This window comes from Lepisosteus platostomus, chromosome 5 (genome assembly GCF_059453375.1).
Source record: "Lepisosteus platostomus isolate fLepPlt1 chromosome 5, fLepPlt1.hap1, whole genome shotgun sequence".
In the NCBI taxonomy this organism is placed as follows: Eukaryota; Metazoa; Chordata; class Actinopteri; order Semionotiformes; family Lepisosteidae; genus Lepisosteus; species Lepisosteus platostomus.
In genome coordinates, this window is record NC_142615.1 from 9,781,949 (window position 1) to 9,803,435 (window position 21,487).

General features: G+C 45.6%; 1 protein-coding gene and 7 non-coding genes across 8 annotated transcripts; 5 read left to right on the top strand and 3 right to left on the bottom strand.

The window, feature by feature from the left end:
* The first annotated feature begins 8,125 nt into the window (after positions 1–8,125).
* Positions 8,126–8,183, top strand: LOC148663241 (U7 small nuclear RNA). Its single transcript, XR_015938994.1, has one exon. It is a non-coding gene; the product is annotated as a U7 small nuclear RNA (small nuclear RNA).
* Positions 8,184–8,420: 237 nt separating this feature from the next.
* On the bottom strand, positions 8,421–8,775 carry LOC148663242 (histone H4-like). Its single transcript, XM_088633032.1, has one exon. It carries the CDS (start codon positions 8,772–8,774, stop codon positions 8,463–8,465), a length of 312 nt encoding a protein of 103 aa, XP_088489158.1. The 5' UTR covers position 8,775; the 3' UTR covers positions 8,421–8,462.
* Positions 8,776–9,616: 841 nt separating this feature from the next.
* trnay-gua (transfer RNA tyrosine (anticodon GUA)) lies at positions 9,617–9,705 on the top strand. Its single transcript is given in 2 exon segments — positions 9,617–9,653; positions 9,669–9,705. It is a non-coding gene; the product is annotated as a tRNA-Tyr (tRNA).
* A 3,822-nt stretch (positions 9,706–13,527) lies between these two features.
* On the top strand, positions 13,528–13,609 carry trnal-uag (transfer RNA leucine (anticodon UAG)). Its single transcript has one exon. It is a non-coding gene; the product is annotated as a tRNA-Leu (tRNA).
* A 5,296-nt stretch (positions 13,610–18,905) lies between these two features.
* Positions 18,906–18,979, top strand: trnan-guu (transfer RNA asparagine (anticodon GUU)). Its single transcript has one exon. It is a non-coding gene; the product is annotated as a tRNA-Asn (tRNA).
* Positions 18,980–20,317: 1,338 nt separating this feature from the next.
* trnah-gug (transfer RNA histidin (anticodon GUG)) lies at positions 20,318–20,389 on the top strand. Its single transcript has one exon. It is a non-coding gene; the product is annotated as a tRNA-His (tRNA).
* Positions 20,390–20,963: 574 nt separating this feature from the next.
* On the bottom strand, positions 20,964–21,036 carry trnav-aac (transfer RNA valine (anticodon AAC)). The gene has a single exon. It is a non-coding gene; the product is annotated as a tRNA-Val (tRNA).
* A 109-nt stretch (positions 21,037–21,145) lies between these two features.
* trnaf-gaa (transfer RNA phenylalanine (anticodon GAA)) lies at positions 21,146–21,218 on the bottom strand. The gene has a single exon. It is a non-coding gene; the product is annotated as a tRNA-Phe (tRNA).
* Positions 21,219–21,487: the final 269 nt, after the last annotated feature.

The window sequence follows — 21,487 nt, forward strand, 5'->3', positions numbered from 1 at the left end:
CCTGTTTTCATTCAGGTAAGAGTCAACTATATGCAAAATACTACTGACAGCAAGAAGATTAAAATATTCTTTACTCAGCAGCTTATTAAACACAGCTCCCATGATGTTCAAACGATTTTTTACATAGAACACTGACACAGCTTTGCGTTCTGAATCTCTTTTTCTCGTGTGTTTATTTAATGTGGCACAATGTACTGGGATAGGGGTATTCTGTTCACAAACCAATAGCATTTAAACCACAGCACCCACAATGCTGCAAGTAAGTGTTTTGCACACTAAGCAGAGAGCGATGTCTTCCTCGTTAGTATAGTGGCAAGTATCCCCACCTGTCACGCGGGAGACCAGGGTTCATCAGGACATGCATTGAAGTGAAAGCAGGATGCGCTGCGACATCCACTGTGCAGACCCGCCACACTAAGAGGTGAGTGGGTCTGTTCGATCACAGCGCTAGGCGAATCCCTAAACAGTGTGCGTGGCAACAAACGAAACGGGCCTGTTTCCGCCCGGTTTCGATCCGGTGAAATCGGGCCCAGTAGTGGCGGGATCTGTACAGTGCATGTCGCAGCGCTTCAATGTGCTTCCTGATGTCCTACCCCGAGTGCAGAAAAGACAACATCCACAGCAACAACAGCTCAGGTCTCTGCACAGGAGCTAAGCTGCCCTCATCTCCTCTGCTCTGGGGCTCCTGCGGAGTGGAGTCCTGCCTGGAGCCGTGTTTGCAGGCGGCGGCTCCCCGCGCCCTGTCTGTGCGTCGTGTCCAAGAGCTCCTGGGAGGAAGAGAGAGCCCTCCCACTCGGGGGCTTTTCCACGGTCTGTGTGAGGAGGGGCGGGTGTGTCCAGTAGCTTATCGAGCGGAAGCCTGGGGCGGCGGAGAGCTGTGATCGTGCAGACCTTGAGGTGTCACCTCTTTGTCTGCTTTCCCGCCCCCCCTCCGCCCAAGCTCTGCTCCAAAGTAGCCCGTCAACCCCTCACACCTGCACTTGTCACAACCTAAGGTGCGGTCATGAGACACCCATGGGGTGTCGTTCTGTTCTTGCTAATTGTTTCCTACCCGTCGCAGGCAGGAGTCCATGTGAGGAAGATGCGCTGGACAGAGCTCAGAGGGCGCAGCTGGGTGGCTTTCCTTCTGAGTGACGTTCCTGCAACACTCTCCCGCTACTCTTGGTGCGCTCATGCCACAACACAGGAAGGCTGGAGCAGGTGGCTGTGGGCTTTGCGCACCGCCGAAATAGCTCAGTTGGGAGAGCGTTAGACTGAAGATCTAAAGGTCCCTGTTTCGATCCCGGGTTTCGGCATTTCGTTTCATCGCGCCTTTTGTTCCTCTCTCCAGCACCCCCTTCCTAAAGTGACGCGTCCCTTTCTCAGCCCGAAACGCAAGCGAGACACCAGCAGCGGTCCCTGTAGGTTTCCGTAGTGTAGCGGCTGTCACGTTCGCCTAACACGCGAAAGGTCCCCGGTTCGAGACCGGGTGGAAACAGCCTCGTTTTGCACGCTCCTGTACTTCACAGAGGTCTTGAGCGACCGGTCATTTGTTCCCAATGTATTTCTGGTGCCTTCGTGCACTCTTGTACCAAACGCACGTTCCTTCTGTACGCTGAGCCGATCATTTCAAATTGGGCTGTGCCGACAGACCAGGACGAGCTCTGTCGGCTCAAAAGCAGCGCAGGACCTGCAAGAACAACAGAAAGATTAGCATCCAACCAGGGCCTCTTAGTGAGCCCAAGAGCTCATCAAGAATCGGCTCCAGCAACAGGGCTGGGCGCATTGTTCCATTCTCCGCCCACTCTCGGTGTAAACAAGTCCCTCCTGGTCTCTGCTTGAAATGCACTTTCCTGTGTTTGCTTTGGTGTAACTGGCTTCCCTGCATGGGCGAATGTGAAGAAGATCCTTAGTAAGTAATTGAAGAAAACCGAGAAGAGGTCGGAGTGGCCTCTGTTGTTCATCAACGATCCAGTCAGGCAGTACTCCTCTGTAAAGCGCCGTTCGTTCACATCGATTGGCTTTTTTTTGCCTTCATTCGTGCAAGTAGTAAAAGCAGACGCCCCTTTAGGGAGCCTGTCAGCACCCGGAGTTTTCCCCTTCTGCAAGCTCTCCATAGCCTCTCAGCTCTTCTACTGTCAAATCCCCCTCAAGTACTTCCCTATCTTCTTCACTCAAAACGTTTTCTAGCTTTGAGGTAAAAAAATGAATTTCTTCATCCTTTACCTCTGTAGAGCTTCTCTGTCCTGTCCCTAGTTTCTGGTCTGCTGTCCTTCCTGTCCCTCTCTTTCCCTTGGGCTATATATTTCCGGGTCTTGCACTCTGTCCTCGCTCAGCACTGACGTTCGGATGTCCTGAGACCCGCCTAGCACCAGGGCGCCCCACGTCCGCTCCCTGAGGGCACAGGTTTCTATACGGCATTCCTGAACTCTTTGCACTAATGAGCCCGGGCCTTTTTCCCGTCTCGCCGCTACGCATATGGGTCTTTTTCCGCTCTCCTGCTCCCCACGGTTAGTCCCTTTGGACGTCCGTGACAAGAAGGCCTCGATGCAGGAGAGGATAGCACTCAGCTCTGTACTCTCTCTTCCCTCCTCATCAACTACACTTTCCATGACAGACTTGGAGCCTACCACTTTCCTGAAAAAGAAGCGAGTACACTTCTCATTTTCTTCCAAGAACTGCACTCAGCTTCTTAACAGCACTCCTCAACTACTTTCTTCGGCTATGCTCCGGATGTCCTTTTTTAAAAGGGCGATATCCTCAAGCACATTGAAGCCACTGTGCAGCATCGTGTAGGGACGCTGCAGCTGCCTCTGTTTCCTGGCTAGCACTACTCTCCGTCTGGCAGCAGCCTTCCTTCCCTCAGCCATGAAAAAGGCCCTTGTCCTCACCTTCACCTCTTCCCACTACTCTCCTACTGACCCATACAGACACTGCAAGGACACCCACTGTGATAGTTTCTCCTTGTAGCGGGATACTACCCCCTCGTTCTCTAGCAGCTTTGTGTTGAGTTTCCAGAGGCCTGGGCCAAAGACAGTCCCACCCTTGAGTTCCACTCTACACCCTAAAGCCTGGTGATCTGAGAAGAAGACAGGCTGAAGAGTGACCCCAACAACTTTCACTCTCTCTGAGACAAAGCAATAGTCAATTCTGGAGCTGCTATTCCCCTCTGACCATGTATATCCTGCTGTTGTGGGATATATACATCTATATGTGTCTGAGAGTTTAAAGTCTTGAACTAAGTTTTGCAGGGCCAGTGAGCTGGAATCCAATTTTATCGGGCTTTTGGCTAAGATCAAGTTCAAGTGGCATGCCCGTAGTTCCTGTCTTTCCAAAGTTCTAGAAGGTGATCGAAGATCCTGAAGAGTGCTTGAGCTGGTATCGCCCTAGGTTGAGACTAGGGGGTTAAGGCCAAGCAGCAGCTGAGCTGGGTGGGATCCGGCAGCAACGTTCTCTCTCTCTGCTCTCTCCTCTCCCCTCCCCCTTTCTCTTGCTCCGCCTCCTTGGCCTCTTGGCTGGGAGTAGGTACTCGTGGCCTGCCCCCGGTGCTTGCTTTCTTCCTCGAGACTCGGAAGCGCTATCCGCTCCCTCTCCCTCTCTCTCTCTCTGCCTCCTTGGCCTCTTGGCTGGGAATAGATACTCGTGGCCTGCCCGTGGTGCTTACTTTCTTCCTCGAGACTCGGAAGCACTATCCGCTCCCTCTCTCTCTCCTCCTGCGCCTGCACCTAGCTGGGCTTTGCCCACAAGGACAAAGGCCAGGGCTCCCTTGCTGCTCCTTTAGGAGGGCAGCTAAACCCTCCTCTCCACAGGACCTTGCTCTCTCTCTTTCTCTCCTTTTTTCTTTTTTCTCCTTTCCAGATGGCAGACAAGAAGACACTGATCCGGTTCCACTGGACTAAGAAAACAGAGACGATGCCAACTGCGAAATCCTTTTTCATTACCTTCCTGAGAAGGATCCTGCAGTTGGTGGCCGGAGATCTCTACTGCCTGCAAGACAACAAGGCAGAGAGATACATGGAGGCCTACATGGCCACGGTCGCCTCATATGAAAAGGCAACGAAAATGATCAGAGAAAAAGGTAAGCACCCCCGTTTCTCTGATTTCAGGCCGGAGCCTATGAGGAAGACAAACCAGAGGACCATCACAGTCCTCACAACCAACCCCTATGTACCAATGGAACTGGTAACAGCGTACCTAGAGAGGTATGTAACTGTGGTGGGGAAAACGACGGAGATCAGGGACAGTTGCGGCGTCTGGTACGGCAAACGCCAGTACCGAGTCCTCCTGAAAGAGGACCTAGAGGGCGTCGACGGTTTCCAGCACCCCCCGGCCCGCTTCAACATCGGAGCCGACAGGGGGTACCTTTACTACCCCAGGATGCCGGATTTCTGCAAGAAGTGCAGACAGTCCGGCCACTGTAACAAAGAGGGGCACCTGGTAAAAAACTGCCAGGCAGCCAAAAAGTGCGACGGATGCGGCGCCGAGGGACACCTCCTTCACCAATGCAAGGTAAGCAAACCTTCGTTTGCGCAGGTGGTGGAAGCCGGCCGGCAGAAACCGGTCTCAAGGGAGAGAGGTGAGAACAAAGAACCCACACCTCCCCCGCAGAGAACCGAAACTGCCGAGGCCACACCCCCAGCCGCACCAGTGCCACAAGATGGCCGCCAGGACGACGGACAAAATGGCTGACCGGAGGAAGGGCCCTAATAACTCCCAGCAAGAAGGGAAAGAGAAAGCGGGAGAAGAGATGCAGGGTGGATCCACCTTCCGAAGGACAAAAGAAAAGAGTGGTAAGGGAGAACTTTCTTCCCCCGAGGCCCAGGAACAACCGGAGGAGTCAGCCCAGGAAATGGAAACCCTCCCCCCCGAGGCCCAAAGACGACAGGAAGTGACAACCCAGGAAACAGAACCCCCCTCCCCCGAGTGCCACGGACAACAGGAGGAGGCAGCCCAGAAAGAGGTAACCCCCTCCCCCGAGGCCCAGGGACAACAGGAAGAGGCAGCCCAGGAAGTCGGAACCCCCTCCCCCGAGGCCCAGGAGCAACTGGAGGTCCCCGAAACTCCTGGAGAAAGGGAAGAAAAAAGCCTTCCCGAAGCGGTGGCGGAGAGTATCCTCGAGGAAGACGAGGATTACTTTGAAGCCGCCCTGGAGCCGGGACTGATGGTAGGGCTGGACCTGTCCAGCATGTTTACCTTTCAGTCCCCAGCGAGACCTGGAGGGAGCCCAGCATATTTCCCCCAGGACCCGAACGAGAGGAGTTACATCTAGGCTAAACAGTGCCCAGATGTAGACTCCCAAGTTTTCCACTGTAAGCACAAAGAGAGGAGGTTCAACTTTCACTTGTTTAATCATGATTGTGAAACTTACCTTTCTAACAACTAACGTGAGAGGGCTAAGAGACCCGGTGAAAAGACGGGGAGTCTTTCATGATCTGGCCTCAAAGTCTTTCTCAGTTTGTTTCTTACAGGAGGTCCACCTGAAGGATGAAAGCGACAAGCTGACATTCTCCAGGGAATGGACGAAGGGAGAATCATGCTGGAGCGTAGGAGGGGTCCACTCTTCCGGAGTGGGAATCCTCCTTGGAAACCCAGAAATGACGCTGGTTTCCTCCTTCTCGGTGGTGCAGGGCCGGATCCTGGTCGCAGACATCGACTGGAGGGGGCAGAAGTTGAGAGCAATTAACGTCTATGCTCCGACGGAACCCTCTATCCGGAAGGAAGTGTTTGCTGACCTGGCCAGCTGCTGCACCACCAACAGACAGGTGGTGCTTGGCGGGGACTTCAACGTCGACCGGGAGAAGGGGAGCGATGCTAGCTCGGCAGAGCTGGAGTCGCTACTCAAGCAGTTCTCCCTGGTAGACGGTTTCAGACGGTGCCGCCCTAACGACGCCAGAACGACATGGAAAAACTCCCGGGGAGTGTGCAGCCGCCTGGACTACATCTTTCTGCACACGACCTGCTCCCTGGAGTCGGCGACGGTGTCCCCGGAGTGGTATTCCAGCCACGAGCGCTTGACGGTGATGGCTAACACCAACCTGCCGGCATTCAGTCGTGGGTACTGGAAGCTGAACCGGGAGATACTGGAGGAAGACGACTTCAAGGCACTGTTCCGTAAAGACTACGCAAGCTGGGTCGATCTGAGAAACGGCTACAGCTCCATGGTGGAATGGTGGGAGTCGGTGAAGGACAGGACCCGAACCCCGGCGCAGATGTACTGCAGACGGAAGGCGGCCAGGGAGAGGAAGGAAGCTGCACGACTCCAGAGACAACTAGAGGAGGAGTACAGCTCGGCTAACGGGGGAGGAGCCTTCAATTCAGCCCGGGCACGGGACCTGAAGGAGAGGCTCCGCAAACTCAATCAGGTCCGAGGAGCCCAGAAAAAGAGGGTGATCCACAGCCTGAGACGAGGAGATGGAGAGGAAGTGCTGGACGAGAGCGACAAGGTAGAAGCGGCCACCGCTTTCTACACGGAGCTCTTTTCAGAAAAGCAGACGGAGGTGGAGGCAGGCGATGCTTTTCTGGAGGAGCTGAAGGCACGAGTACCGGAGGAGGTGAGGGAGGACTTGGAGGGTCCGATCGCGGCCGAGGAGCTGAAGGCGGCGCTCTTGTCCATGGAGAATAGCAAGGTGCCGGGGCCGGACGGACTCCCAAAGGAACTCTACACCTGCTTCTGGGACACCCTGTCGGCAGATCTGGTGGAAGTGGATCTTCCGCCGGGGGAAACTCGGAGACACCATGAGGGAGGGCATCATCTCCTCTTCAAGAGCCCTTAGCAGAGACGGTGAGACGGGACCCTGTCATTGACGGCCTGGAGATACCGGGAGGCGCGGGGGAAACCCTGAAGATCTCCCAGTTCGCTGACGACATGATGCTGATCCTGAGGTCGGACAGGGGGTTGAGGAGGGCCCTGCAGGTCATGGAGCAATACTCCAGAGCCTCGGGGTCGAAGCTCAACCGCCGAAAGAGCAAACTGAAGTTCTTCGGGCCCTGGAAGCACAGGACGACGGCGCCGGAGGGTCTCGAGCTCTGCACGGAGCCCCTCAAAATACTGGGGGTTTCCTTCCAGAGCCAGGACAACGAGACCAACAACTGGACCGAGAGGATCGCCAAGGTGAACGCGAAGCTGGGTCTGTGGAAAACGCGGTAGCTGTCCTACACAGGGAAAGTGATGGTGTTGAAAGCAGACATCCTGCTGGCTTTGGTTTACCTGGCGGTGGTGTACCCGCTGCCGGCCAGACTCAGACGAGCGCTGCAAGGGATGATCTTTGGCTTTGTCTGGGGCGGCAAGTACGAGTACATCACGAGAAACCGGATGTGTCAGCCGGTCGAGGAAGGGGGTCGAGATGTCCCACATTTCCCCCTGAAACTCGACTGCATCTTCTACTGCAACCTCTGTCGGGCGCTGCGGGAGCCCATCGGACCTCAGGAGGAGGACGAAGCGCCTAGTCGCCAAATGGGGCTTCCCCACGGCGAGGGAGCGCTGGAAAGGACTTTGGGCCCTATACAGGGATTAAAGGACAATAGCGAGTGGTAGGTTTGGAGGGACTCTCTTAATTGCGCAAATCAGCCTCCCCTTGCAAAGATTGATAACGGACAATCAATCTCCGTTACGCCGTTGTTTTTTATTACATGGAGTGTTAATATGTGTGAGATGTTCCTTTTGAGATGTTTTTTTTGCGGAATAAAGTATATTTTGTAGAACAAAAAAAATCTTATGACATGGTTTACAAGTTATCTGTTGAACTACATTCTAATAGGTGTGGTCACAGTCCAGGTCATTTGTTTATGTTTTTGTTTCTGCAGCAACTGTTAGATGAAATGTGCTAATATGTAACCTAACTCCAGTGTGAATAACTAGAAGAGGGGAGCAGCTCCATTCCAGACCAAGGGAGCTTTGAGATTGGCTGGGCCAGATCTCTCATTTGCATATCTGATTTGGAAATACAACACTAAACCCCCTTCTTGCATGGATTTAACTTGCACCCAAGAGTCCCCTACTGTGTATTGCTACTTATTTTATTATGATAAGTGGTGATTACCAGTTGACAGGTTTTATTTGTTGAATTATAAATGGTTTTGTATTATCATCCTGAATGGCCTGTACTCAAGGTTTGGTAGGGAATGTGTTTTCATTTCATTTACCAAATGGAATTTTTGCTCTTTTAGTATTTGTCTAGAAGGCTTTCAGAAGTCAGGAAGCCCATTTATTTGGTGAAAAAAGATTCTGTATTAATATTAATATTTCTCATACAACATAAATAGGGTCTTTTATGAATAAAAAGATCTTGCACTTGGAAATCTTGAGCAGTTTTGATTCCTAATATTTGACCTTAGGTGTGGGAACGGGTCTTTTTTGCAATTTGATTTCCAATTGATCAGCACAGTATAGAAAATAGACCCATAAAGCAACCTCAGCAGTGACAAATGTCACTGGGTCACTTGGGTTTATACGTCGGGGTCCGGTAGTGAAGCTCCGCTCCTGTTTAGCCTCCGAAGCCGTACAGGGTGCGGCCCTGGCGCTTCAGCACGTACACCACGTCCATGGCGGTGACGGTCTTCCTCTTGGCATGCTCGGTGTAGGTGACGGCGTCGCGGATGACGTTCTCCAGGAACACCTTCAGCACCCCGTGGGTCTCCTCGTAGATCAGCCCGGAGATCCGCTTCACTCCCCCACGGCGAGCCAGGCGGCGGATGGCGGGTTTGGTGATTCCCTGGATGTTGTCACGGAGAACCTTATGGTGACGCTTAGCGCCTCCTTTCCCGAGTCCCTTTCCGCCTTTGCCTCTTCCAGACATCTTCTAGTTATCAGCTGTGAACACGACACACACTGCTCATCTTTGATGTATAATAGATGTCTGGAAGAGGCTCATCTTTGCCTCTTCCAGACATCTTCTAGTTATCAGCTGTGAACACGACACACACTGCTCATCTTTGATGTATAATAGACATCTTTCTTTGATGTCTATTATACATCAAAGAAAGATTTTTATAGGTGTAGAAACTAGTAAATAAAGCCAATGATTTGTTTTAGAAATGTATTCTTAAAATATACAATTATTCACACCTGAACAATATGTAGTTCAAATTATACATTATATACAATATTGTATTCAAATGTCTAATCATCATAAAAAACACAACTAGTAAACTTCAGTTACAAATTCTAGTAACATGGCTATATATAGTAATAACAAACACAAACTAATTACATGAACACGCTAGTATTTAACTCAAAACCACATTTCGATTCAAATATACATTTTTAAAATTTACAACTTCTTTATTTCCACGAAAATATTATTAATGTAGCACAAACGCTACTTTCTAATAAAGACAGAAAGAAACTGTTTGTTTTTTGTCTACTGGTGATCCTCTTCTCGATACTAATGAAATGTTTAATATGATCCCTCGAGAAAAAAAAGGAATCAATTTCCGCCTGGAATGATTGATGCCCCATCAAACATTTTGTAATATTCCTGGAAGTTTATACAGTAGAATCCTGGTTCGTGGCTTAAATTCAAGGTAAATGAGACTAAGGAAACGAGTTGGAAACTTGATGTCGAAGTGGGATTTAAATCACCCATTTCACATTTTACTTCATTGGGCAGTATGTGCCAGAGAGCAATGCCACAGCATCTCTTCGATAGCTCAGTTGGTAGAGTGGAGGACTGTAGTGGAATCAACAGGGAATCCTTAGGTCGCTGGTTTGATTCCGGCTCGAAGGAAGGTGCTTTTCATGTAATTTAATCAAAGAGTTAAAAAAGCGACTCTGTTTTATTCAGACATTGATCAAAAGCTCAATAATCGACTAAGCAAAGTCTCCTGTTCCGAATTCAGCCCACGTCTGATTGTCTTTTTTTTGCCAAGATCTGATCTTTGAATTAAGGGACTACACTGTCTGCTTTGTAATTCAAAAATACATACAAATGTCAAGTTATTTGTAGATATAAAGGTGTTCTCTGTTTTCAAAGGATAGTTACTTAATTGGCATAATGATTTGGTATTGATTTTGTATCGTTGTATTATAAAGTTTGTGCTTTCTGTGTTTTTATCGTATTGTGAACTTATTTTTTAAACAAATGCTTACAAAGGCAAACACAGCACACATCTGTTTATACCAGCGGTGAATTGTACATTTTTATTAAGTACAAGCTACTGTGCACTTCTGAGAGTATAACAGGTTCGATATAAAGTGGCAAAAATATAAAAGGGGAAAATACCCCAGACTGCGTGTAAAGCCCTCGTTGTGACTGTTTTAGATAAAAATGGCGTACTGTGCACGAAGTTTTGCAGAAACACAATCTGATATTTTGATAATTATTACTTTAATAATTTTATAAGTATGAGGCCCCGGATCCAAATCTTCGGTTCTGATTTTTTTAAGTGATATCTTTCCTTCCTGTCGTGGAAGTCACACGATGTGAGCAATTGTTTTTTTTACGTTACGATCCAAAGAGCCTCAGACTCACTGTAACCAAACCAGGATGGATTCTGCTGGGAGCCGGACTGAGCTCATTCTCACTCCCTGTGCTGAAAACAGAATTAGCTCTTCCCAGAACATCGTCTACAGCTGCTGGATTGTGCTCTGCATCTTACTGCTCCGGCAGTTACTTTGACAAAAGACAAATCACTTGTGCGCTTTTAACCTTCTCGCAGTTACGGGCGAGGCTGACGCTCATGAAATGTAGGCACCCGATGGTATACCTTCTCTAACTTTCAGTCGCGACAGACTTCGCTTTTTTAAAAAAAAGTAGATATAGCCCTGAAAAAAGCATTAGCTTTATCAGTTTTATATTAATCTATTTTGAATCAAAGTTTGATATTTTGTTTTAATTTTTATTGCATTTTACATAATAATAATAATAATAATAATAATCATTATTGCTTACACTTATATAGCGCTGTTCTGGATACTCCACTCAATGCACTTTACAGGTAATGGGGACTCCCCTCCACCACCACCATTCTCCTGAATGATCACAGAGAGTCAGGACCTCGGTTTTACGTCTCAGCCGAAGGACGGCACCTGTTTACAGTTTAGCGTCCCCGTCATTGTACTGGGGCATCAGGACCCGCATGGACCGCAGGGAATGCGCCCAGCGACAGAAACCAGACGTGTGTCGGGCTCGGCAGCGAGCAGGACAATGACGTCACGGGGACAAAGTAGAGGAGATCAAAACGGTTCTATAAAAGACCTGTGTCAGCTGTTGGTTTGCAGTCTGGACTCTAAATCCTCCGATCCGATTTTAAATCTCTCTAATACCTGAGCTGCGGCTTCTTCCGAGTATTTATTCGTATACTTATTATGTGTAAGTGTATAGATGAAACCTTTCATAGTGTAACGCTTATGGCCGACAGCCACTGTGTAAGAGCCGGCGTACCAGAGCAGGTGACGTCACTGCCCTTCCCTGTGATAGCAGGACCACAGCCCGTGGGTTGTGGGGAGATCTCTCTTTAGCTCACCGGGCTGGGTCGCTGCAGAGAGACATGGGAGTCCCGGCTTCGAGCCCCCGACGGTGGGGGACCGACCTAATGCGGCGAGGGTGCCCGCCTGAGCCCCTGTCGCGTTACAATATATTGTTCAGTTTAAATCAAAATGCTTTACTAATACAAGAGAGAAGTATAGTATTAAGGATGTGACAAATGTATGATTTCTCGGAACAAAACGGTTTTTATTTGCATTCGAAATGAAGCGGATTTTTAGCGCGACACCCAAACCCTTTGTCTTTTTTAGAGTGATTTTTAAACAGACATAAATGTAGAAAATGTGTTTTTTTTATACTGCAATAGCAGGGTCAGTGGCGTAATGAATAACGCGTCAGGCCTCACGTCGGAAAATTATAGGTTGGCCTGCCGTCTGGCTTGTTGCGTTTATACCACTTACATTCTTTTATATAAATGAACTCCACCTGAAAGCTATAGAAAACACTTTGGGTAAGTTGTCTGCAGCCTCATGTGAATTTTGACAACTTACCCAAAACACTGTACTGTCTGGAGATCAGCTCCAGCTCTGAACTCAATTGCAATGAAAAACCATGCGTAACAAAACTGGAGAACAGCTGAACTTGTGCTCAGTTCGGTGATGAGGGTTCAGAACTGTCCTTGTTGTAATTAGCACGAACTGCATAGGCTCTGAATCAGACCATGTCAATTAGTCTGATCAGTGTAGGACACGTTAATGTAGAATTATTAATAGGTTTATTAGTTAGTTAGTTCAGGTTTACCCACCTGAACTAATGTAGAATTATTACTTGGTCTGTCTCTTGTTTGTATATAAATGAATGTCTCTGACAACTTAATGTTAGTTTTACGATGTAGGTCAGGCGTTGACATATGCACGGGTATACGAAATGTCTCACTCCTGATTCAACTCATGTTCTATAGGAGATTGGCGATTCCTCCTGTTTCTCATACAACCATATCAGAACAGAAGACTGTGTCACCCAGCTGTGATTCAAGATCGACTCGCATCTTTATCCCTTTCTTGTTCGTGATCATTATTTTCTTTAGTTATGATCAATATTTAACTTTTTCGAAATTAAATGACAATAATCAAACATGCAGGCAGATTTTTGAAAAGTATTCGGAATTGACAGGGTGCCCCTTTGGAACAGTCATCAGAAAATGTGAGAAAATGAAAGTTATGTAAGCTCTCACACAAAGCATTGAAGATTGGAATCTGAGTGTAAAAAAGCTACCCGTCTCCCAATGATAGGCAGGGATACACACCATGACTCGAATAGACTCAGCGAACTTTAACACCTATGATATTACGAGTGCTTTGCACGTGTCGAACTTCAAGAAGGAACTACTACAACAGTTTGGACATAATTCAATACCACCGGCAAAGTCCAATGCTGGCAACTTCTGAGAAAATAATGTTCACTCATGGAATTTGGTCTTTGAACGGCTGGCGGGAAAATTCATTTATACTCCTGTTGCACCCTCAGCTGAAACATGTTAAAATAACAACGCAGATTTGTTGGAGAACCTGACAAGAATTATTGGGTTAGCACTGTATGTATTCTGGTATATTTACTTTAATTTTAATATAAATGTAAACATGCATGCTGTATAATCTATTGTAATTTTAAAATATGTTAGCTGAGGATGCGAGGGGGGCTATTATACCTTGTGAAACACGCAAGGAACTGTAAAAAAGGCTGGTATTTGAAAAAAAATGGCGATCGCAAGAAAACCACAATTTATGTGGTATTATCATCAATATCCTTCAAAATCTATGTTCAAATGAAGGATTTAAAGAAACTATGAAAAAAGCAACAGTAATAGCAGAGGATTTTGATTTTTGCTCTTCAAGTCAGTAGATCGACGTAGAGTTGCGCCCCTACAAACAGCACAAAGGATGAAACCCACCTCTTTCGTTATTGCTATGTTTGTGCCGGTGAAAGTAGCGTTTGTGCTATTGAAAGCATCTCGGAAGATGAAGTTGCAGTCACTTCCACATGTCATGATATCATTAGATCGGACGACAAGAGCTGAAGCCCCCCAGTCCAAGCCAGGAATGTGAGGAAGATGGGCAGGGAGGAAGGTAGTGTGGCCGAGCGGTCTAAGGCGCTGGATTTAGGCTCCAGTCTCTCTGGGGGCGTGGGTTCGAATCCCACCGCTGCCAAATGTTAGTGTTTTAAGACCTGCAATACGATCAGTAAAAGTGCTTTTTGTTAGGCTGCAGGAGGTGTTTAGAGATAGACTTTCTAAAAGACAGGCTTAACATCAAGGCAGAAAAAATATTTTGTTTTCTCAACAAAAATTCTATTTGGCATGTTCAGCTTTATGTAGGGAACAACATCTTCCAAGATCACTTTTGAGGCAGTGCACATGATAGTGTACCGGCAAGTACAGTACATTCAATATTGGCTGTGGTGGTGAGCTGCTTTTGTCTGTGAAACTTTTAATTCTTCACGCCGAATCGTTGGCAGGGGTAATAGCTTATCTTTGAACAGAGCGCTCCATCAGAAATACTTTGTTCGTGCTCAAAAGAGATCAGAGGATTAACTTCATGAATTCACATAGCATACCTTACAGGAAAGATTTAAAAGGGAAATTGATTGTGCTACCTGATATTGTTCCTGTGGTTTCTTTGGATACAAAGGTGAATGTTCTTTGACGTTCTGCTAGAGTATCCACTGGGTGGGTTTTATCGATTAGCTCAGATAGGTCATCAGTGCTCCGTCTCCGGAAAATAATCAGCACTGTTTTTTCCTGTGCTGTCTTTTAAAACATATAAGATCACGAGTTTACAGATTTCTCCAAATAACAACTATACATTTTAACCCAGCGGTTAGCATTCCTTCAATCCAATAGTTTTACTCTAGGTTAAAAGCAGCGCAATATACAGAGAGATGATATTCAAATATTTCAACATTCTGTTGGATTACCTGTATGGAGATATCGCTCAGAATTCCTAATATGATTTTGAGTTCAGTTTTGCTTTACTACTTTCAGAGTCTTATATTGACCTTGCCGAAGCAGAGAAGTGACATAATCACAAATAGTCTTATTAATATTTCAGTTAAATCTTTTTTCTGTAGTAACATCAGTTGATATTAATATTAGTCCTGATTTATAATTTTTTGTCATGGTTGATCTTAAATAATTTTGTAATTAGTTTCAGTTTTGAAAAATCATGCAGAGAAGCTACCAAAACTGGTATAGTTCATATAATGATTAATGCAATAGCAGCATTTTGGGTTGAAAACAAAAAGTATATCTTGGTATGAATCCTAACACTTCATAGACAGCGTTCTAGGACTTCTCGCTTCAGATAAAGTTGTCAATACATCATAGATTTCTACTCAATCAATATCAGCAGTGTTATCGCTACCGAACGCTAAATATAGATCCTGGCAATACTTCGTGAGATCTTCGTAAGAAAATCCCAATACTACAGAAGGAATCAAATTTATATGTTTCTTTGGATCGAGAAGATGATCATTATGAGACTCAAAACATGCCTGTCTTTTCTTTTTTCAAAGACAAATGGATTATTGAAGTGTAAAGATGGGTTCAAAACCAAAATCACCTGCTATCGCTGCTGTTTCTTCAAATCCTTCAACTGATCATCGATATCGAGGAATAATATATAGTTTCTTCAAATCCTTCATCTGATGATCGACATAGAGAAATAATATTATACAATTGTGGTTTTCTGTTAATTGCCAATTTGACTGTAATTACATCTTCGTTTACAGATGTCTTGCATGTATCACAAGGTATAATAGTCGTCGTGCGTCCTCAGTTAAAATGTACGACAAAAGTACAACATTTATGGTTACATCCATATTAAAATGAAGGTAAATATACCAAGATATTAAAATACAATTATACAGTCCTAACTTAATAATGCCTGTGAAGTTTTCCAACAAATCCGAACTGTAATTTTGAAATATTATAGGTGAGAATGAAAAGAGAGTACAAAGATCAAATTCAATGAGTGAAAATGCACCAGTAGTTCTCTAAACTGAGTTTCTTCCCTGAAATGTCTTGCTTGCGAAGCACCAAGCAGCCTTGAATGGATCGCGGAAATCAAATATACAGTACAAATGGATTCAGAGTGTGCTTTCCAACTTTTGTGCAACAATTACCTTTGATAGGGTGGAGTTGTCTTCACAATCTGGGTTAAATAAAAAGGAGTGACCTCAGTTTTATTAATGTGAGTAAGCATTATTAATTTCCCTCATGGGATCAATAAAGTATCTACAGCAGTGGTTCTCAAACTTTTTGGACCAAGTACCACCCCTAATCCAACCAAAGCATCCAAGTACCACCTACAAGTCATCATCTCATAGGAACCCCAGAAATAAATATTATAATAATGAACTTTATTTGATATAGCGCCTTTAAAGGTGGCTTCTCAAAGTATTTTACAGAAAAAAAACATTAACAACAACTAATAAAAAAGCACCATTTCAGTGAGAGGGGTGAGCCTATTTAGTTGAGCAAAGGAGATGTGAATTAATTTTTCGAGCCTTGATACAATTCACAACAGAGTCTAACAGATATTAAATCGTCAGGCATTTTCTTGACGGCAAAGGTCTTGCGGTGGATGTTGTAATGCGTACATTAATTTCTGGAGCAACCTCTCTAATTCGTGCAACTGCACCGTTATGTCGGCTTGTCATTGCTCTAGCACTGTCTGTACAAACTCAGACGCATTTTATCAAGTCGAGGCCATTCTCTTCGAAAAATTCATTCAGAAGCTGAAATATGTGCTCTCCTGTAGTTCCTGTTGGTAGCGGTTTACAGAACAGAAAGTCTTCATGGGACATGCCCTCAAACTCGCATCTAACGTAAACGAGCAAATTGGCCAAATCGACTACAGACTCATCTAATTGCAGTGAAAAACATCTGCTCATCTTAACGCGCTCTATCAGTGTACTTTTGATATAATCCTTCATTTCAATAATTCTTTGAATGACTGTGTCTTTCAGGGGGAGGGGGGCAGCAGGTCGAGCTGTTTAGCAGCTTTTTCTCCACACATAATACGTGTCAGCTCTTTTGCCAACGGTAAATAAGGTTCTTCAAAAATAGTATAGCTTACCTGCTTTAGCAATCCGCAAGCTTGCATTTTTCCGCGTTTCTGTTTTTATTTCCGTATTTATTTAAAGTTTTTATTTCATGCGCATGGGAGCGAAACACAGAAACGCTTGGTGTATTTTTCTCAAATTAGAACAGTTCTTAAATATTTTTCTGTTATCACGCTTTCGTGTGCTCACAAGATTGCCTGCGTTCGTAGCACGTATTTCTATGCATTCCTGTGTTTACAATGTTGGCATTGTTCCAAAATCACGCACATTCTCCTTTCTCCCTATTTGCTGGAGATACAATAGCTTTTTTTAAATACAATTGGTCACTTGCATCCGTAGCACGCATTCCTATAGAGTGGTATAGAATTACAGAGTATCTCTTGTGTCCACTGAAGTATTAGCACACACTGAATCGTAGTAAGTAGGCTGCGTATTCGTCACGTATTAAAATACAAAATATGAAAACCCGTCCCGATTTTTCAGTGCACACTACACAGTTCCAGGGTCATTTGGCGTACCACCTGGTGGCACTCCACGTACCACTGCCGGTACGCGTACCACAGTTTGAGAACCACTGATCTACAGTATCTATAAATCTCTTACACGTCATTTACAATGGCTTTTCAACTAATAGCCCGTGCAGGGATCAAACCCTAGCTGTTGGTACAGTACGAGTTGCGTAAGGCTCTGTAACGTGCAGATGAGAAACTAACCTCTGCTTCTTCATTATATACACAGTGAGCTATATATGCGAGCTTACTGCCTCCTACGGGCTCTGTATTTGATTGCGGCACAAGACCGGCTGTGGAGATAAAGTGAGACGGGTGTGTACATTAAAAGGCTCATAGTGTCCCTGGGAGGGCTCAAACCACCACCCTTTTGGTTAACAACCGAACCACAAAGACTCATGTACAGCTTAACACTTCTCGGTCTCAGTGAAAGTGATACACTCCGTAAAATTTCCAGAGATTCATTTATTTTTAAAGGAAAATCACCAACAGCGGCCAAATCACAGTTCCAAAATCACAGTTCACATCTGCTTAACATCACGTCCAACTTTAGAGACAGCTACATCAGATAATGGAATCCCGGAAGTTTCAGATAACTTTTTTTAATACAGGTTCAAGCAAACCTGAAAGTTAATGAGTTTCCGGACACTTTTGTTTTATTAAAAAGTGTCTGAAGCCTGAAACTGTAATTTGAAAACAAAACCCGCTATTGGACATTAGCAGGTGCTTTTTGTAACGATTTGCTATTTCATGCTGGAAAACAAAGGAAACAGACCCAACGTTTGCTTTCAGGTGCGGTTCATTACATAATATACATCTATTACTGAGGAGCTTGAATAAAATTTACACGAGCAAGGTAGAAGTCGAACCTACAATCTTATGATCCGAAATCAGACGCGTTGTTTATTAAACCGCTGGCATTTCACATGACCTGAATTCCCCCATAGTGTGCTCAGCGCCGCTACTAGTCATGCACCGCTCCGTCTAAAATTTCAAAGTGAGAAACGTGTTTTCTGATTTTTTATGAGTTTTAAAATATAATCTCTTTAAATCAGACAAGGGGTTTATGTTTCGCACTGAAATTCCGATTGACTGAGAATTCAAAGAAAGACTGTTTTCTTCCACAACACCGTATAATTATCACATCCACCAGACTCTCCAACCTCTCCAGATCTTGCTGGTCGAGCAATTGCTCCGATAAATTAGGTCACGTATCATGTTAAATCATTTCTTCTCAACACAACATTTCCTGGTGCACGTTTTCTCTATGAAAAAAAGACATTTTTCCGTTGCACGATTTCTCGTTTTTTATCAAAGCGTACAGAAATAAAAAAGAAGAAGAAATAGTGTTGCAAAAGAACTCTGTCGCCCTTGGGAGATGTCAAACGCATTGGACATGAAAATGGCAGATAAAAGCCAGTTCTCTTCGTTTCTCAGTGTCGGGGCTGCTATGTAAAAGAGGCAATTTGCTCTGAGCGCAGGTTCAGCGCTTACTGAACGCAGATGTCTCAGAGCGGTGTGTCCAAGTGGCTGTAAAAGGTGAAGGTTGAGCCGTCACCGTAGCCTAGTTAGTTAAAGCGCTTCTCTATTAAACAAAAGAACCGAGATTCAAATCCCAGCCGTGTCTTTCTTCCTATCTTGTAGTACAGAACGTATCATTTCGGGCAATCACAAAGGGCTTGATTTCGTTAAATGCATGTGTTCATTTCCTTTCTGGAAAACTTGTTTTTGATGAAATTCACACAGCTTGCGAAAAATGAAATTCAATTCTTGGTTATCAGTGCAGAAGAAATATTACAGGCTGGCAAAATAAACGGGAAGAGATTTTTTTTTAACCGAAAACTTGTGATTCGAGAAATGACCTTACCAGTCAGTCTCTGTGGCGCAATCGGTTAGCGCGTTCGGCTGTTAACCGAAAGGTTGGTGGTTCGAGTCCACCCAGGGACGGGGTTCTTTTGCAATATAAACATTGTCTTCAGTCGATTGGATTTCTCAGCGAAACGTTAACCATTTTAATATTTGCAGGAAATGCGAGTGTTTAACACGTGTCAGGGTCACCGGGAAATGTCCAATAATGCCCAACATTGCAACTCCCCAGAAAACCATATTCACTCAAAAAAAATTATCGTCGAATCTTCATTTATACTCCAGTTGAATCCTCTGCTGAAATATTTTAAAAATACAATGCAGGTTTGTTTGAGAACTTGACAAGCATTCTTACAATAGCACTGTGCAGTTGGATTTTGATATTTTGACATATTTACCTTAATTTTAAACATAAATACTATACAGTCTATTGTAATTTTAAAATATGTTAGCTGAGGATGCAAAGGGGTGAAAGGGAAAGGTCAGAGGGTATAGTAAAAACAAGGTTAGGATTGGTGGAGGTGGTAGGGGTGTTGATGGTTTTTCTCTTGTCATGGAAATATAACTATTAATTTTAAAGGATCACTTACTGACGTCAGACAGCTGCCAATTCTCCAGACGCGTCTCTGGAAGGATAAACAGTTTATCCTCCGAGGTTCGTCCAATTTGCTAAAATTGTCCGGGTCCGGATGGAGTTTCAGCAGCCGTTCGCGCTCAGGTTTGTGATCCCGGACGAGCCCCCAAATTGTCATGGAAATATAACTATCAAGGAAGCCACAAGAGAGAGTTCTCACCTGAGTAAGGTCTTTATTTCAATATTGCAATATTGGGAGCCCTGCAAAGTGCAACCAGAGACTCAATTTGTTACAAGCAGTACAGGGTTTTTATAAGACGTTGCGCTGTAAAAAAGTTCAGCACTTGGTCCCTTCTAAAACTTCCCCTTTCTCTAAGAGAAAACAGATTACGTCATAGAGCGAGAGAAGAAAAACTAGATTTGTTATTCAAAGCTTATCAGTTACTTTCAGCTAATTCTAATGACCCAGACAGCATATATTGTTTTGGTACATTGTCTTCTAAACTAATCTACACAGTGTACTTTGTTGACGAACTGTTTTCTAAAATTCTGCACGCACTGTAGCACAGCAGTTACATCCTTGAAATATATTATCTAAAAGCACCAATATATTTTTTCAAAGCTCTCTACATTTTTAAGAATCAATTTACTTATTAGATTTCCACTTCACCGGCATCATGCAAGCAAACTACATAAATATGAGAAAACACGCAAGAGAGTTGTCACTCAGAGTGTCGAAGGGTCGATGTATACTCAGTTGAAATGCAACGTCAGGACTTTTCCGAATTATGTCACACGAAGAGAGCACAGCCCTTTCCGCCCTGCCGCGTGTGTCTCGGTAACTCGCTGTGATCGTATAGTGGTCAGTACTTTGCGTTGTGGCCGCAAGAACCCCGGTTCGAATCCGGGTCACGGCAGAATAGGGGCGTCTGCTTTTACTACTCGCACGAATGAAGGCAAAAAAAAGCCAATCGATGTGAATGAACGGCGCTTTACAGAGGAGTACTGCCTGACTGGATCGTTGATGAACGACAGAGGCCACTCCGACCTCTTCTCGGTTTTCTTCAATGACTTACTAAGGATCTTCTTCACATTCGCCCATGCAGGGGAAGCCAGTTACACCAAAGCAAACGCAGGAAAGTGCATTTCAAGCAGAGACCAGGAGGGACTTGTTTACACCGAGAGTGGGCGGAGAATGGAACAATGCGCCCAGCCCTGTTGCTGGAGCCGATTCTTGATGAGCTCTTGGGCTCACTAAGAGGCCCTCGCTGGATGCTAATCTTTCTGTTGTTCTTGCAGGTCCTGTGCTGCTTTTGAGCCGACAGAGCTCGTCCTGGTCTGTCGGCACAGCCCAATTGCAAATGATCGGCTCCGCATACAGAAGGAACGTAAGTTTGGTACAAGAGTGCACGAAAGCACCGGAAATACATTGGGAACAAATGACCGGTCGCTCAAGACCTCTGTGAAGTACAGGAGCGTGCAAAACGAGGCTGTTTCCGCCCGGTCTCGAACCAGGGACCTCTCGCGTGTTAAGCGAACGTGATAGCCGCTACACTACGGAAACCTGCAGGGATCGCTGCTGGTGTCTCGCTTGCGTTTCGGGCTGAGAAAGGGACGCGTCACTTTAGGAAGGGGGCGCTGGAGAGAGGAACAAAGGGCGCGATGAAACAAAATGCCGAAACCCGGGATCGAACCAGGGACCTTTAGATCTTCAGTCTAACGCTCTCCCAACTGAGCTATTTCAGCAGTGCGCAAAGCCCACAGCCACCTGCTCCAGCCTTCCTGTGTTGTGGCATGAGCGCACCAAGAGTACCGGGAGAGTGTTGCAGGAACGTCACTCAGAAGGAAAGCCACCCAGCTGCGCCCTCTGAGCTCTGTCCAGCGCATCTTCCTCGCATGGACTCCTGCCTGTGACGGGCAGGAAACAATTAGCAAGAACAGAACGACACCCCATGGGTGTCTCATGACCGCACCTTAGGTTGTGACACTTGCAGGTGTGAGAGGTTGCCGGGCTA

Coding starts and splice junctions, on each gene's coding strand:
- LOC148663242 (XM_088633032.1), bottom strand. CDS start 8,774: ATGTCTGGAAGAGGCAAAGGCGGAAAGGGACTCGGGAAAGGAGGCGCT.